We start from the raw sequence: 16,099 nt of genomic DNA, 5'->3' as shown, positions 1-16,099 counted from the left end.
TCTCCGTTCAACCAAGGCAGCCGAACACTGGGTTCTCGTTCTCCTAGCCAGCATTTTTCTTTCGGTCCCAACCTTGTTTTATGAAGCCTGAATTGAGAGGAAGGGGTGTGTGCGCCAGATGCCTTTGGAGACCGGGGCATAACAGCATCCTTTGTGGTGCCCACAGCTGGCCCTGCCAGCCAGCCTCAGGCAAGACAAAGGGACTCCTGTCTTTTCTGTCCAGTTGCCAACCTCCCTTCATTGGTGCTCCAAGGTGGGGAGGGTCTGGGGGAGGATCCGGACCCTAATACAAGGCCAGGTTCTCCTGCAAGGCTCCCACCCTTCTGGTCTGGTTGGCCCACACGCTCCTTGCATCGTTCCAGTAAGTACATTTGATGCTTCTATGATTCTATGATCTATGATTCTATATTGAGAGTTCCTGCATGGCAGGGGGTTGGACTGGATGGCCCTTGTGGTCTCTTCCAACCCTACGATTCTATTCTATAATCTATGATCTAAGAGGGATGAGAACAAGGGTGCCAAGGGTGGCACAGGTGGCACGATGCAGGGGTGTTGCTACTGGGGGGACCAAATGATGTATTGCCCGCCAAAATAAGAATGCTGCCCCCCCTTTGAAATTGTCCTTCAATTCTCAAATTTCTAGCATTTTTGCAGAGAGCCAGGCACTGGTCATTATCAATATCTGGAACTCTTTGATTTTCTGTGTTCACCTTCCTTTGGTTCCTTTCTGTGTACGTTGTTTGCTTTCAAGTCACTTCCGACTTTCAAGTTATGGGGTTTTCTTGGAAACAGTTGTTCAGAGATGGTTTGCCATTGGCATCCTCAGAGGCTGAGAGAGTGTGACTTGCCCAAGTGGGTTTCCAGAGTCTAGCAGGGATTCAAACGCTGTTCTCCGCAGTGGTAGTTCTGATTTATGGGGACCTTACAGCGAACATATCACAGGGTTTTTGGGGCAAGTTTCTTCAGAGAGGGTTTGCCATTGCCATCCTCGGAGGCCGAGAGAGTGTGACTTGCCTAAGGTCACCCAGTGGCTTTCCTGAGTCTAGTGGGGATTCGAACCCTGTTCTATAGTCCAACACTCAAACCACTACACCACCTTTGGTTCCTTTGCCTGCCCCTTTGCCTCTGGATGCTCACAGCACAGATACCATACAATCAGAAAGTAGGTAACAACCTTTAGCAAAGACTTGGTTCTTTGGGGATAGCAGATCAACTCCACGGTGCATTCAAAAAACCCACAGCTTTAACTGGCGGGTGTAGCTAAGGAACCTTCTGAGCATATGCAGAGTGCCTTTTGCTTGCCAGGTGGGCAACTCATAAACCAAACCTTGAGTTTCTTTTTTTGGATCACAACTCCCAGAATCACCATCCAGTAGCCTTGCTGGCTGGGGGATTCTGGGCATTGTAGTTCTAAATGCTCAGCAGATGTATTAAGATGCTGCAATGCTAGAAACCTGAAGACTGGAGGAAAAAATCAATTTGTGGGGCCAAACTCAATAGTATTTTTCCCCCTTAGTAAGACTCCCTTCTTTCCTATCCCTCCATGTCTTTAACTTCTGTTAAATGTTGTTGTTCCCCGCCTTGATCAAAGAGGCAGAGAAATAATAATAATAATAATAATAATAATAATAATAATAATAGTGTTATACATGGTGAGAGTGATGGGAAGGTGGGTGTCATCCCGATTTATTGACCTGGTGTGACTTGACCAAGGGTTGGTTAGCAGTGGTTGGTTACCTGCTGCTAAATCCAGCCCTGGATTGAAGACAGTATGTTGGTTGTCTTGTCGTACATGTTTCTTGCAACCCACTCAGTCCTTCCACTGCCTTTCCCCCACATCTCTCTACATAAGCACACCCCTTTCCAAAATCCCGTGGGGTGAGAGGCGAGGCTCAACATCATTTTCACCATTGGACACGGAAATGAATGAGGTCTCTGTCTTGTGGGACATCAGCTGTAAACAGATTTTTTTCCCTCCCACTCACTCCTTGTTCAAGGGAGTGCAAGGGAGTTTTAACTATTGGGATAGAACATATACTGTACACTTGTCCCTCTATATTCGCTAGTGTTAGGGGCACAAGAACCCTGTGAATATGGAAAATCTGCAAACAACAAAAACACCATGTTTTGACCTGAGTGGACACCTCTCTAGGAATCTCTAGGTCCTCCAGGGCAACTCTGTGGTCAACGTCCGACAGACACTGACCATAGAGTTGCGCTGGAGGAGCTACAAAGGCCTAGTAGAGTCTTCTCTCTAGGAATCTCTAGGTCTTTCAGTGCACCTTTTAGTTAAATTTGACCATAGAGTTGCACTGGAGGACCTAGATATTCCTAGAGAGAATACTCCACTAGGCATTTGTAGCTCCTCCAGTGCAGTTAGTTCTATGGTCAGTGTTAAAGTTGACCACAGAGTTGCACTGGAGGACCTATATATTCCTAGAGAGAACGTAGTAATTAAATCCATGAATAACCAAATCTGCAAATATGGAGGGATGAGTGTATATACTCACGTATAAGTCTAGAAATTTTAGTTAAAACATTGGCCCCAAAAATCTGAGTCAACTTATCCATGGGTCGATGTAAATCCTGTAGCTTAACTCTCATAAAAATAGAAAACATCCCTTGGTGAAATGCAAGAGTATAATCTGTTCTGGAAGCACTGACCTTCCTCTCTTCTCCCATCCATCCATCCATCCATCCATCCATCCATCCATCCATCCATCCATCCATCTGTGTGAACGCAAACAGTTATGCCTCTTGTAATTTTACAAGTTCTTTGGCATTGTTTCCTTTGCCTCATCCTTTAGATCAGTGATGTCCAAACTCTGGTCCGCCAGCTGTTTTGGACTTTAGCTCCCCAAAGCCTCAGCCATCTTGTCCTATCATCTGGGATTTTGGGAGCTGAAGTCCAAAATGCCTATAAGACCAGAGTTTGGGCATCTTGGCTTTAGATCCTTTGTTACATGGCCTTAAGAGATCTTGTAGCACCTTTGAGGCTAACCGAAATAAAGAAGTTGGCAGCATGAGTTTCGTAGACTTCACTCTATGAAAGCCCATGATGCCAACTTCTTTGTTTCAGTGAGTCTCAGTGGCGTCACAAGATCTCTCTGCATACTGGTTCTACAGACTAACAGGGCTATATCTTTGAATTCTTGACTGTAAGAGATGTTCGACAGTGGAATACACTGCCTTGGACAGTGGCAGATTCTCCTTCTTTGGAGGTTTTTAAACAGCAGTTGGACGGTCATCTGTTGGGAGTGCTTTGATTGGGTATTCCTGCATGGCAGAAAGGGGTTGGATTGGATGGCCTTTGGGGTCCCTTACAAAGGAATCTCTAATGGATAGGCAATATGTGCTCTAAAGGGATTCCTCATCCAGCCCACTAGCTATTCCCTTGTTATCTCTGAACGCTGAGCGATGATAAGAGGTAACACGCTATTTAAAGCTCAGGAAGGTGTTGCTGGTTAACAGCTAAACTACAGTCAAGTATGGAACAACATGCGGGACTTTAGGCATCTCAAGTGGGTGAGCCTTCGCCGAGCCTCCATGTCTAATTGACTTGAGCATAGACATTTTTAAGATTTCATTTCGCAAATGCAAGAAACCAAAGGGTCATCCTGAGTAAGGCTGGGTGGAAACAGGGACACATTCCGCAATGCTCTCCCATCCTGGAAAAATGCTAGGCCTGTCACACTGCAGCACAGTTGCCCAAGCCAAAGAACTTGCAAAATTTTGGTGGGAATCAGAGAGATGGAATGCAGGAATGGCTCCAGCAAGGACTGCGGATTCGTGCCTCTTGCAAAATCTGTTGAAATCCTCTCCTCTATGGGGTGGGGATCATGAGGGAGAATGGGACGCATCCCCAGCTAGTGGCAGATGCATGGTACTGCCACATAGATCCAAAATATTTGCAGGAGGATTTGCAAAATGCTGAGATAATTTGTTTTTTCAGTCCTGATTCTATCTCTATCATCTATCTATCTATCTATCTATCTATCTATCTATCTATCTATCTATCCATCCATCCATCCATCTATCTATCTTATTACCAATATATAGGAGTCTCCCTCCTTGGAAGTCTTTAAACAGAGGCTGGATAGCCATCTGTCAAGGATCCTTTGATTGAGAGTTCCTGCATGGCAGAATGGGGTTGGACTGGATGGCCCTTGGGGTCTCTTCCAACTCTATCATTCTATGATTCTATATAAAATTATAACTTTTTCAGGCCTGATTATAACTGCCCCCCCCTCGACATCCCACAAAAAGAGTGCCACTTTGCAGGATGGTGATAGTGTGTGACTTCAAGTCGTTTCTCTAAGGCAAACCTATTGTGGTATTTTCTTGGCATGATTTGTTCAGAGGAGGGTTGCCATTGCCTTCCTCTGAGGCTGAGAGAGTGTGACTTGACAAAGGCCACCCAGTGGATTTCATGGCCGAGTGGAGAATCGAACCCTGGTCTCCAGAGTCCTAGTCCAACACACAAACCACTACCCCATGCTGGCTCACTTTGCAGAATACCGACACAATACCAATAATATTAATGTATATTATTTCGGTTTTACAAGGTGCAACGGACTAGAGTTCGGAGGCATCAATGATTCAGAGTCAATCCAGAAATCCAGATAATGTGGCATGTTCCAAGCAGTGTCCCTTCTTGTAATTCTGATAGTGTTGATGCAAATGACAGCGATGGTGGTAGTGGTTGTTATTATTGCTGCTATTATTATTATTATTATTATTATTATTATTATTATTATTATTATTATTATCATACACTACCTCCAGCACATAGGAAGCTGCAAATAAATGATATTGTGTCATATGCCAACACTGTTCATCCAGTCAGTACAAGGTGACCAAATGTCCGAACTGCAAAGGAGGGCAAGGTACTGCAAAACAGGTGATGCAAGAAAAATGTGGGGCATTGCAAAATGAGAGTTAAAAACACTCATATAGATGTAAATTCATGCTCCTTAGTCATGCTCAGAATGAAGGACGTTTTGAAATTCCTCCTGGATAGAAGCCTGAAATGTAGGCTGTATTGGATCAATATCTCTCCCCTGGCTTGGGCAGACATATATAAAGGAGTAAAACGTATTTTTGGAAAGGGACGAGTTTGGAAATCCACCTGCGTATCATAATGCAGCAAGCATTATGGATCAAAACTTCAAGCATTATTCCCCAGGCCATTCATAACTCAGTCTTTGCTCCAAGTCATATTTGAAATCACAAGGTGGCTGACTTATGCATCGCAACCTAGTGATTCACCCAGGCTTGGCACTGACTTTCTGAACGTATCTCATAAGAATGTCAGGAGAGGCCCTGGTTATATTGGATTTTCCGGGCTCATGGCCAGATGGTTTTTCAGTAGCTTCACAAGACCTGCTGACTCCCAATTCTTACAAAATGGTTCTTCGGCAGTGCGGCCGGTGTGATGTTAAGGGTCTTGGGAGATCTGGGTTCGAGTCCCCCATGAGCCAAGAAAGTCACTGGCTGGGCCTTGGGCCAGTCACCCTCTTGGCCCAGCCTACCTCACAGGGTTGTCATGAGGAAAAAGGTAGGAAGCAGGAGAGCCGTGTACTCTATTGAGCTAATAAGAGCAAAGGCTCAGGCAGGTAGGTAGTTGTTGTTTGTGTATGTGTGCTTTCCGGTCATTCCGACTTGAAATCCGGTTATCTGGGGCTGAGAGTGTGTGACTCCACTACGATCACCCATTGGGTTTCTATGGTCAAGTGGGGAAATCACTTGTTCAGAGGAGGATTGCCATTGCTTTCTCCTGAGGCTGAGAGCATGGCACTTGCTCAAGGAAACCAATGAGTTTCATGGCCAAGCTGGAAATCGAATCCTGGACTCCAGAGTCATGGTCCAACACTTAAACACTGGACATATATGGGGTCCATTGTCCAATACTATGCCATACCGGCTCTCTTCCCAGTAGACTCAGGCAAAAGCAAACTGCTGCAATGTTTCCTAACTTGTGTGCTCTTCTTCCTTAATAACGTTTGCCATCTCAACCGCTGTCTGGTGCTGCTTGGCCACATGTGTCTTGGAGATATGTTTAAGGGTCCGCTGCCAAGCCAAAGGCATGCCACACCTTGGAAGGACAACGCTTGCGGCACAGGGAAGGCTGGAAGGCATTGCTGCCCCTGGCATGGGATGAATCCAGGGGGTCAGGAGCCTGTGCACCCTGGAGGGCACGAAGAGGGTGACTTACATGCCCAATGCCAACAATGCCAACCCCAGGAGGGAAGCACAGAAACCCAATCCATCATTAATGACCTCCCTTTGCATCATTCATGTCCGGATGGTTTATTCTTCCCACCAGCTCCGGGGCCTGTAATGAGACCCGAGGTGGTTTTATCGGGCTTTGCTTGTCCGGGCTCCAAGCCTGGAATCTGGTTTCGCTGCTCCTCTGTTTCCGCAAAGGTGGGATGTTTTCATTCAACAAGGCCCCTTGTTCATCCCTGAGTCAAGTGGGCCTCTGATCCGTCACCCGAGTCGACGCGTCTGACAGCACCCATTGTCCGATAGGAGCCGGGAGGGACACCTGATCCCCGAGTCCTTATCGGGGAGTATGGGTTACAGGTTCTCCGACAATGCCACCGGTATGGCAGAAATCATACTCGCCGTATTAATAACCCCGACGTGGACAAAACCTCCGGGAACAGTTCCCGGCCAGAAGCCTGCTGAGATTTCGCAAAAATGGTTTCCAAGTCTGGTCGGCCAAAATCTCCCTTTGGCAGAGAGAGTACCGGATGTTATGGCCCTTGGTGAATTCCTGAGCCACCCAACATGCCTTCTAATTCTCCAGAAAAATGTAAGGTACTGCACTTAGGGCAGAAAAATGAGATGCATAGATATAGGATGGGGGACACCTGGCTTAAGGAGACTTATATGTGTGAAAGGGATCTAGGAGTCCAAGTGGACCACAAGGTGAACATGAGTCAACAGTGTGATGTGGCAGCTGGAAAGGCCAAGGCAATTTTAGGCTGCATCAATAAAAGTATAGGGAAGTAATAGTGCCACTCTATTCTGCTCTGGTCAGGCCCCACCTGGAATACTGTGTCCAGTTCTGGGCACCACAATTCAAAAAGGACATTGAGGGTGACTAAAATGGTGAAGGGCCTGGAAACCATGTCCTATGAGGAACGACTTAGGGAGCTGGGGATCTTTAGCCAGGAGAAGAGAAGGTTAAGAGGTGATATGATATCCCTGTTTAAATATTTGAAGGTGTGTCATATTGAGGAGGGAGCAAGCTTGTTTTCTGCTGCTCCAGAGAATAGCACACGAAGCAAAGGATGCCAGCTCCAGGAATAGAGACTCCACCTCAACATTAGGAGGAACATCCTGACAGTAAGGGCTGTTTGACAGTGGAACAAACTCTCTCGGAGTGTAGTGGAGTCTCCTTCCTTAGAGGTCTTCAAGCAGAGGCTGGATGGCCGTCTGTCGGGGATGCTTTGACTGGGACTTCCTGCATGGCAGAATGGGGTTGGACTGGATGGCCCTTGGGGTCTCTTTCAACTCGACCATTCTATGATTCTATGATATTTTGGCAGGGACAGTCCTGATTAGTTCTCTGCCATCCCACTTTCTGCTCTTTTAAAATGTCCCAGCTTCTCTCTCCTCCTCCCACCTTCCTCTTCTCTCCTCAAAGCCGCTAAGATGCTGCTGCTGTATGAAACCTGTTGGTATGAATGGCTAGATCTTACTGGGAACTCTACAAAGGCCAAGAACCAACTATTTGATAATAAGGGATGGATGGGGAAGAGAAAACACATTCTCTGAAGATGCCAGCCACAGATGCTGGTGAAACGTTAGGAACAAACTCTTCTAGCAGAACAGGGCCGCATCGCCCGAAAAACCCACAAAAATCAATGGAGAATATTCTTTGCATCCCTATCTATAGGTAGAGAGATAACTGATTTGGACAGAACTGCTCCTTCCCTTTTGCACCACTCAGTTATAGCACTATGATTCCTTCCTTATTGATTTATTGGATTTATATCCTGTCCTTCTCCCAAAATGGGATTCAAAGCGGCATTTTTGACTGCTGTGGCCACATTATATGGAATCCTGGGATGTGTAGTTTGGGAAGGCACTAAAGCTTTCTGGCTGAGGTTTCCTAATAGCTCACAAAACTATAAAGCTCTAGCGTACGCCGCTTCGATCGTTGGAGAAGTGGGATATAAATAATAATAATAATAATAGTGCCACAACCAACTACCATCCACAGAATTGCATAGCACTGAGCTTTGGCAGTTAAAGTGGTGCCAAACCGGAATATTTCTGCAGTGTGGATGCAGCCTTGGATGACGTCTCTCCGAATCTCTTTGTGGTTTATGAATCTGAAGCAGTATAGCCAGTTCCCACTGAGTTTTTAGGGGAACCAGGCCTAAGAGAGGAACTATATCCATGCCTTCTGTTTGCCTTGTATCGATGCGGTCACAGAGAAAGCCAGCTTTTCTGGTTGTGGAAGACGGGACCGTCCACAAATTGGCTTTGGTGTTTTTCCAGAAGTGCTTTCAAGGGTGTGAAAGCATTGCTTTCCTGATAAGAATACCCCCATGAAAGTTTCCTTAAACCTCTAAAGTTCCAGCATTGCATTGCAGAAAGCAAGATACTGAAAATTGTTCCCATCTAGAATGCTTCTATTTACTATGTTTGCCTGCCCTTGGTCCCTTTGCCTGCCCTTTTTCTTTGGATGAATACACTGTATTTCTAAATACTTAACTGAGGTATCAAGCCTAGAAATTGGAGAGCGAAGGAAGATTACATGGTAAAAGCAATTTTTTTATTGGGAGGGCAATACCTTCATTTTGCCCACCATTACATAACTATATCCGAGTGGTAGAATTCAAAGATATAGCCATGTTCGTCTGTAGAATCAGTATGCAGAGAGATCTTGTGGCACATTTGAGACTAAGGATTCAAAGATATAGCCATGTTAGTCTGTGGAATCAGTACGTAGAGAGATCTTGGAGCACCTTTGGGGCTCACTGAAAGAAAGAAGTTGGCAGGAGGAACATCATGCACCTGAGGAAGGAGACTTGAGTCTAGGAAAGCTCACGCTGCCAACTTCTTTCTTTCAGTGAGTCTCAAAGGTGCCACAAGATCTCTCTGCGTATATCCGAGTGGCTTGTGCCCACATCAGAAATCATAAATGTGGCAATCCCAAGGGAGAGCAGAACTGAAGACAGAAAGAGGGGGAAATCAAGGATGATTTTATGTGCGGTAGAACACTTCATCTGCTGAGCACTTATGCCTTGTCAAGAGAGGAAATTTCTCTCGAAAAATGAAGCCAAAGAAGGCATAGCGTATATACTCGACTATAAGTTGACCTCATGTATAAGTCGAGGGCAGGTTTTGCGGGCAAAATTAGGGATTTTGATCTGACCCATGGATAAGTCAAGGGCATGTAACAAAGGATGAAGCAAAGGAAAACAATGCCATAGAACCTACAAAATTATGGAAGAGAGAGGAGAGGAAGGTCAGTGCTTCCAGGACAGATTGCATTCTTGCCTTTCACCAAGAGATAGTCCCCTTTTTAATAAGAGTTAAAGTGTAATATTTACATTTGACCCATGGATAATTCGACCTAGGCTTTTGGGATCAATATTTTTGACTAAAATGTCCAGACTTATACATGAGTCTATACAGTAAATATGTATTAGTTGTGCATCGGCTACTTTACAGTATGAATCCTTGAATAGTTTGGCCTTGCAAGCACAATCATTATCGGGAAGAGTGAATGCCACAAAAGGCCGCAGCCTCTGCAGCATTTGGAAAAACTCCTATTTGGATTGCGGCTCCCGGTTTGGGGGGGATCCTGGGATTTGTAATCCAAACCCCAACTTTTCCAAGCCCTGTGCGTTTGAGCAAGGAGGGTGTTGTTTTTCCAAGGCGATGAATTTTCCACTGTGTGCACAGGCGTTAAGCACAGGGCTTAACTCCCGGGGCCGTAAAATCCCCCGGCCCATTCCAGCCTCTCTCGGTCTCTTTAAATTCGGACACAACAAGCCAGGCTGTCCAGTTGCCGGTATCGGGTTCTCCTGGGGGAAGGGAAGGCGCTTCCATCGTATTTAAAGCCACCGAGTGTCCGGCGATTTCGGACTCGCTTTGCCGGAGAGGTGGGTGCGAGAAGAGGATCAAAGCCAACCAAGAGTCACAGGCTTGGAGAGTGGTGCTTTCAGGTGGCAGAACAGGTGAGAAAGAGAGAAGGATGGGAGATGCAGTTACTATGGAGGCTAGTGTGGGTAAGGGATCCAGAAGATGTTGTAAACAGGTGAATCCATTCTGGTCTCTTTTTGCAAAAGGGCTGGAGGCCGCACAACTGAAACGGATGCGTCAAAAAGAATGGGGGGCTTGCACCATTTTATTTATTCGACTCCCTTGCGTTTATTACTATTATTAAATAAAGTAAATAAATAAACCTACAATAACAATCAAGCGATCTCCACTTTTGGCTCAAAGCATTGTCCATGGCTTCCCATCTCATTTTAGCTTCACCACAGTCCTGCAAAATTTATTATTACAATTATTATTATTAGTTTCTTGAGGGTTTTTAGGGCTCTGTGGCCGTGTTCTGGAAGAGTTTAATCCTGACGTTTCACCAGCATCTGTGGCTGGCATCTTCAGAGAATGCTGGCATGGAAGAGAGCGGGGTATATATATTATGTGACCCTACTCTCTTCCATGCCAGTGTTTTCTGAAGATGCCAGCCACAGACGCTGGTGAAACATCAGGAATAAACTCTTCCTGAACTTGAGCATCCAAGGATTTTGTTATCCACGGGGGGATCCTGGAACCAAACTCCAGCGGATAACAAAGTCCCACTGTAATATGAATTCTTGCATGTGTTTTAATAACCTTGGGTAGTAACCTGCCTTTCTTTGCAGGCTCATTGCCTCCGGTGGGCCACTCTCTTCCTCCCCAGCGATGGCTTCGCAACTGGAGAGCGCTATGGACACCCTGATTTCCGTCTTCCACAACTATTCCGGCAAGGAAGGGGATAAGTACAAGCTGAGCAAAAAGGAGTTGAAGGACCTGCTGCAGAATGAGCTCGGATGTTTCCTCGAGGTACACAGTTCCACACATGCCTTTCCTTTCCTAACACTGCACAAGCCCCAAATAGTACCGCTCTATTCTGCTTTGGTCGGACCCCACCTGGAATAATATTGTGTCCAGTTCTGGGCACCACAATTCAAAAAGGATGTTGAGAAAATGGAACATGTCCAAAGGAGGACGACTAAAATGGTGAAGGGTCTGGAAACCATGCCATATGAGGAACGCCTTAGGGAGCTTGGGATGTTTAGCCTGGAAAAGAGAAGGTTATGAGGTGATATGATAGCCCTGTTTAAATATTTGAAGGGATGTCATATTGAGGAGGGAGCAAGCTTGTTTTTCTGCTGCTCCAGGGAACAGCACACAAAGCAATGGATGCAAACTATAGGAAAAGAGATTCCACCTTAACATTAGGAGGAACTTCCTGACAGTAAGGGCTGTTCGACAGTGGAACAAACTCCCTTGGAGTTGTGGAGTCTCCTTCTTTGGAGGTCTTTAACCAGAGGCTGGATGGACATTTGTCGGGCATGCTTTGACTGGGAGTTCCTGCATGGCAGAATGGAGTTGGACTGGATGGCCCTTGCGGTCTCTTCCAACTCTATGATTCTATGACTCTATGATCGTATCTGGCCTTCTTAGAGTCCTTCTGCTTTTTTATAGACAAGGGAAACACTTTAAAATAAACACCAACTACTACAACCCCCATCAGCCTCAACCAGCATGACCAATGCGGACGAGTTATAGTTTCAAACATCTGGAGAGCAATGAGCTGTCTACTTCTATGGCATCAGTCCTCAAGATGGTTTGGACTTCATGAGCATTGGACAAGTTGGCTGGGGCTTCTGGGAGTTAAAGTCCAAAATGCCTGGAGAACCAGGGCTAGAGAACCATGGTGCTATGAAATATAGATGTGGCTTGGCAGATATCCTTGTCTATTAGTAGTATAACCTTTCCCAGTCTGGGATCTACAGAACTGAACTGGCAGAGGGTTAGACTTGGTGGCCCTTGAGGTCTTTTCCGGTCTATGAATTTTGATCATTCCTAGCTAATGCCGTTGGTGGCGATGGGGTTAAAAAAAGGAGTAAAAAGTAATACAAACCATGACACAGATATCGGAAATGTATATCTAATATTCAGATTGCAATAAAACAGTCCTATAACACGAACACTGAACTTTCCATAGGAACATAAAATGCACGCAATAGAAACATAAAATAATAATAATAATAATAATAATAATAATTTTATGTCTTACTTGCCTCTCCTCACGGCTCAAGGTGGGTCACAACATAGTTAAAACACACAATCATTACATAAAATACACATATTAAGATGCATAAAGTACACATATTAAAAGGTCGGTGTAATATTTAGATTGCAATACATAGAATGATAATTATGCAATAGAAATGATGATGATGATGATGATGATGATGATGATGATGATGATGATGATGATGATGATATTTATATTTTCCCGCCTCTCCCAGATGGATCGAGGTGGGATCACAACCCGACAAAATATACAAAACACAACAATAAAATACAATAACAATTTACAAATAGTTCCTTTAAAACCTTAAAAAGCATGCGACAGAAACATATTCCGTGGAAACAGAGGTCTATTGCATGCATTTTATGTTTCTATGGAAAGATTAGTGTTTATAGCATAGGATTGTTTTATTGCAATGTCATAGTTTGTATTACTTTTTACAAATATCTAACTCCTTTGTTTCATTCTGGTTGAAACCACGTTAGGTGCAATACCTTTTTGTTGTTGTCAGTGGTGGAGATGGGCATTGATCTAATCCAAAACCTCTTGAGATCAGGTTGGAAAAAGCAGCATTTATCACAGAATTGAATGGCTAGCCAGCTCTTTCCTCTGTGCTTTGGCGCCACCAATGCTGCAGGCCAGAAAGAGTATTGCAGCTATTACTTCAAATCTCAAATCTAAAGAGGTTCTTCTTGCTCATATTCTGACATGGATGGAGTTGGTCCTCAAACAGGAACCGCTTGAGCAAAGACCAAGGCTGCGTCCGCACTGCAGAAATAATCTGGCTTGACACCGCTTTGGCTCAGTGCTATAGGGTTCTGAAAATTGTAGTTTGCAGAAATAATCCGGTTTGACGCCACTTTAACAGGAAAAGCATCTCCTAACGTCCTTGTCTCTTGGCTGGTCCTAGTATTGAGAAGGTTGCTGTTGTTGAGGTTGAGGTTGTTGTGGTGATTTAGGACTGTCACCCTTGTGCACCTGACTGTGAGAAGTGTCCTTCTGTGAAGAGTGGTGCATCTGCGCTCAAATGGGAACGATGCGGAGCTGATTCGATTCGTGACCCACGTTATAAGCCAGTGGGAATGGCGCCTGGGATTCCATAGCATTGGGCAATTAAAGTGTGAAGAGTGATGTTCAGGCAGATGCAGCCCAAGTGAGTGTTGCTGTGTATCTCATGGGCTTCACTTTGCACATCCCTGATTCAAAAGATTTGCAAACAACTTTCAGGGCAAATATGGGGAGCCGTTTTCAACGGGGATCTCAACGTCAGAGATGGTTTTTTTGGGGGGCGGGGGAGTTTCCAGTGATGGGTTGGTCCATAGGCAAAAGGGGTGAAGCCATAGTGCCACCATAGTTTTCCTTCTAGTTCTATCTGCAAGTAAGCAAGCCTTAGGACAGTGATGGTGAACCTTTTAGAGGCCAAGTGCCCAAACTGTAACCCAAAACCGACTTATTTATTGCAAAGTGCCATGTCCCTCTGGCTTTCTAGTAACAAACTCTAGCAAACGCTGTGCTGGGGCGACGGCACATGTGCCCACAGAGAGGGCTCTGAGTGCCACCTCTGGCACGCGTGCCATAGGTTCGCCATCACTGCCTTAGGAGAATTACGCCGATCTTTAAAATATATTATAAAAATGGAACATTTAGTGGGAAACCACCAAATGATAGCGTTGTGGAGCATGGCCTCCTGGGAAAGGCCAGAAGGCCAGGTTTGGACCCAGGCAGGGGCTCCTGGGGGCTTCTATGTCAGGAGGGCAGTGTGTCGAATTTGGGCTCTGGTATGGATTTTAAAAGCGCTGTCCAAGGCGCTCAACACCAGCCACAAAATAGGTTCAGCCCCATGGAGGCTTCCAAATCTTCAACGACATTGAGAGTGCATTGTTTGGTGGAGCCATGGCTCCATGATGCAGAATCCTGGGATTTGTAGTTTGGGGAGGCACCAGCACTTTTGGGCAGAGAAGATTCAAGGGCTCTGCACAAAGGACAAATCTCTGGATTCTATAGGATGGCGGTGCAGCACTTAAAGTGGTGCCGCGCTTGCATTATTTCTACAGTGCAGATCAGTGGTCCCCAAACTGTGACCTTTAAGAGATTTTGGACTTCGGCTCCCAGAAGCCTTGGCCATGTTGGCCAATAGTCTTGGATTCTGGGAGCCGGAGTTCAAAATATCTTAAAGGACATAGTTTGGGAACCACTGTCATAGACAGGATCCGCATCAGGGCCAGAGGTTTTCCATGCCTTTTGTTAGTATTTTAAGAGCCCTGGTGGCGCAGAGGTCAAATGCTGGTCCTGCAGCCACAAGGTTGTGAGTTCGAACCCAGGGCTCCCAGGTCGGCTCAACCTTCCATCCTTTAGTTGGTCGGTAAAATGAGTCCCCAGCTTGTTGGGGGCAATTGGCTTACGGATTGTAAAATGAAGTCGAAGGCTTTCATGGCTGGCATCCATAGCTTTTTGTGGGTTTTTCGGGCTCTGTGGCCATGTTCTAGAAGAGTTTATTCCTGATGTTTCGCCAGCGTCTGTGGCTGGGATCTTTGGAGAACGCTGGCATGGAAGAGAGTGGGATATGTGTGTGTGTTTATATACACACACACACACACACACACACACATATATACACATGCTGTGTGTCCAAAACACCCACAAAAAACTAGATTGTAAAGTATTTACAAAGTGCTGGGTTCGCTATGAAGCAGTACAGAAATGCAAATGCTATGGCTATTAAATGTATTTTGGTTGTATTTTATCGTAGGGAGGGTTTGGAATACAATGGCAGCAATTGATTATTTGTATTTTAGCAACGTTTCTAGTACTATCTGCTTCGATCTTCTGTAGAAGCGGGATACAAATAATAATAATTAGTAGTAGTAGTATTGATAAATGCTGTGTATCCCACCCCAAACTGTTGACCGCCTGTGCCCTTGCGTTCCAGACCCAGAAGGACACGGAGGCGGTGGACAAAGTCATGCACGACTTGGACGAGAACGGCGACGGTGAAGTCGATTTCCAGGAGTTCGTGGTCCTGGTGGCGGCCCTGACCGTGGCTTGCAACAACTTCTTCTGGGAGAACACCTGAGCCGCTCGAACGAGGCCAAGGAAGCCGTCCCTGCTGCTGATGCCGCTTTGCTGAGCTCAGAGTCCCTCTCCTGCCGTCTTCTCCCAGGCCTCCCCTTCCTAAGTCTTGTGCTTTTCCCTCCGTCTTGGAGGAAAAAGAGCACCCCTCGGTGCCATGTGTTACTATCCTGAGACAGCACTGCTTATTAAAGCCATCCATCCTGCTACTGGTCTGGTCTTTTCTCTTCAAGGGGAGAGGAGTTACTCCAAGGGAAGCAATCCTATAGAATCATAGAGTTGGAAGAGACCCAAAGGGCCATCCAGTCCAACCCCATTCTGCCATGCAGGAACTCTCAATCAAAGTATCCCCGACAGATGGCCATCCAGCCTCGGTTTAAAGACCTCTGAAGGAGGAGACTCCACTAGACTCCGAGGAAGGAGTGTGTTCCACTCTCAAACAGCCCTTACTGTCAGAAGGTTCCTCCTAATGTTGAGGTGGAATCTCTTCTCCTGGAGCTTGCATCCATTGTTCCGGGTCCTTTTCTCTGGAGCAGCAGAAAACAAGCTTGCTCCCTCCTCAGTATGACATCCCTTCAAGTATTTAAACAGGGTTATCATATAACCTCTTATATTTCCAGGTCCTTCACCATTTTATGGTTTTTATTCTATTATGTCCAAAGCAGAATAGAGTGGCACTTTGACTTCCCTTGGTCT

At 45.6% G+C, this 16,099-nt stretch overlaps 1 protein-coding gene across 2 annotated transcripts; it reads left to right on the top strand.

Annotated features, from left to right (window-relative positions):
• Nucleotides 1-280: 280 nt before the first annotated feature.
• S100A1 (S100 calcium binding protein A1) lies at nt 281-15,612 on the top strand. 2 transcript variants are annotated; one of them, XM_089483163.1, is made up of 3 exons: nt 281-361; nt 10,896-11,076; nt 15,264-15,612. In XM_089483163.1, the coding sequence occupies exons 2-3, from the start codon at nt 10,936-10,938 to the stop codon at nt 15,405-15,407; spliced, it is 285 nt and encodes a 94-aa protein (XP_089339289.1). In that variant the 5' UTR covers nt 281-361; nt 10,896-10,935; the 3' UTR covers nt 15,408-15,612. The 2 variants fall into 2 exon arrangements, with proteins under 2 accessions (XP_089339289.1, XP_089339288.1); XM_089483162.1 differs by lacking the exon at nt 281-361 and adding an exon at nt 10,045-10,202.
• Nucleotides 15,613-16,099: the final 487 nt, after the last annotated feature.

Source organism: Sceloporus occidentalis, unplaced genomic scaffold (assembly GCF_023333645.1).
Source record: "Sceloporus occidentalis isolate IW3139 unplaced genomic scaffold, rSceOcc1.0.p SCAF_20, whole genome shotgun sequence".
NCBI classification, from domain to species: Eukaryota; Metazoa; Chordata; class Lepidosauria; order Squamata; family Phrynosomatidae; genus Sceloporus; species Sceloporus occidentalis.
The sequence above is the reverse complement of the archived record's forward strand: the minus strand, read 5'-3'. Positions and strand labels throughout refer to the sequence as shown.

Coding starts and splice junctions, on each gene's coding strand:
- S100A1 (XM_089483163.1), top strand. CDS start 10,936: ATGGCTTCGCAACTGGAGAGCGCTATGGACACCCTGATTTCCGTCTTC. Junction 11,077..15,263: donor AGCTCGGATGTTTCCTCGAG/GTACACAGTTCC, acceptor CTTGCGTTCCAG/ACCCAGAAGGACACGGAGGC.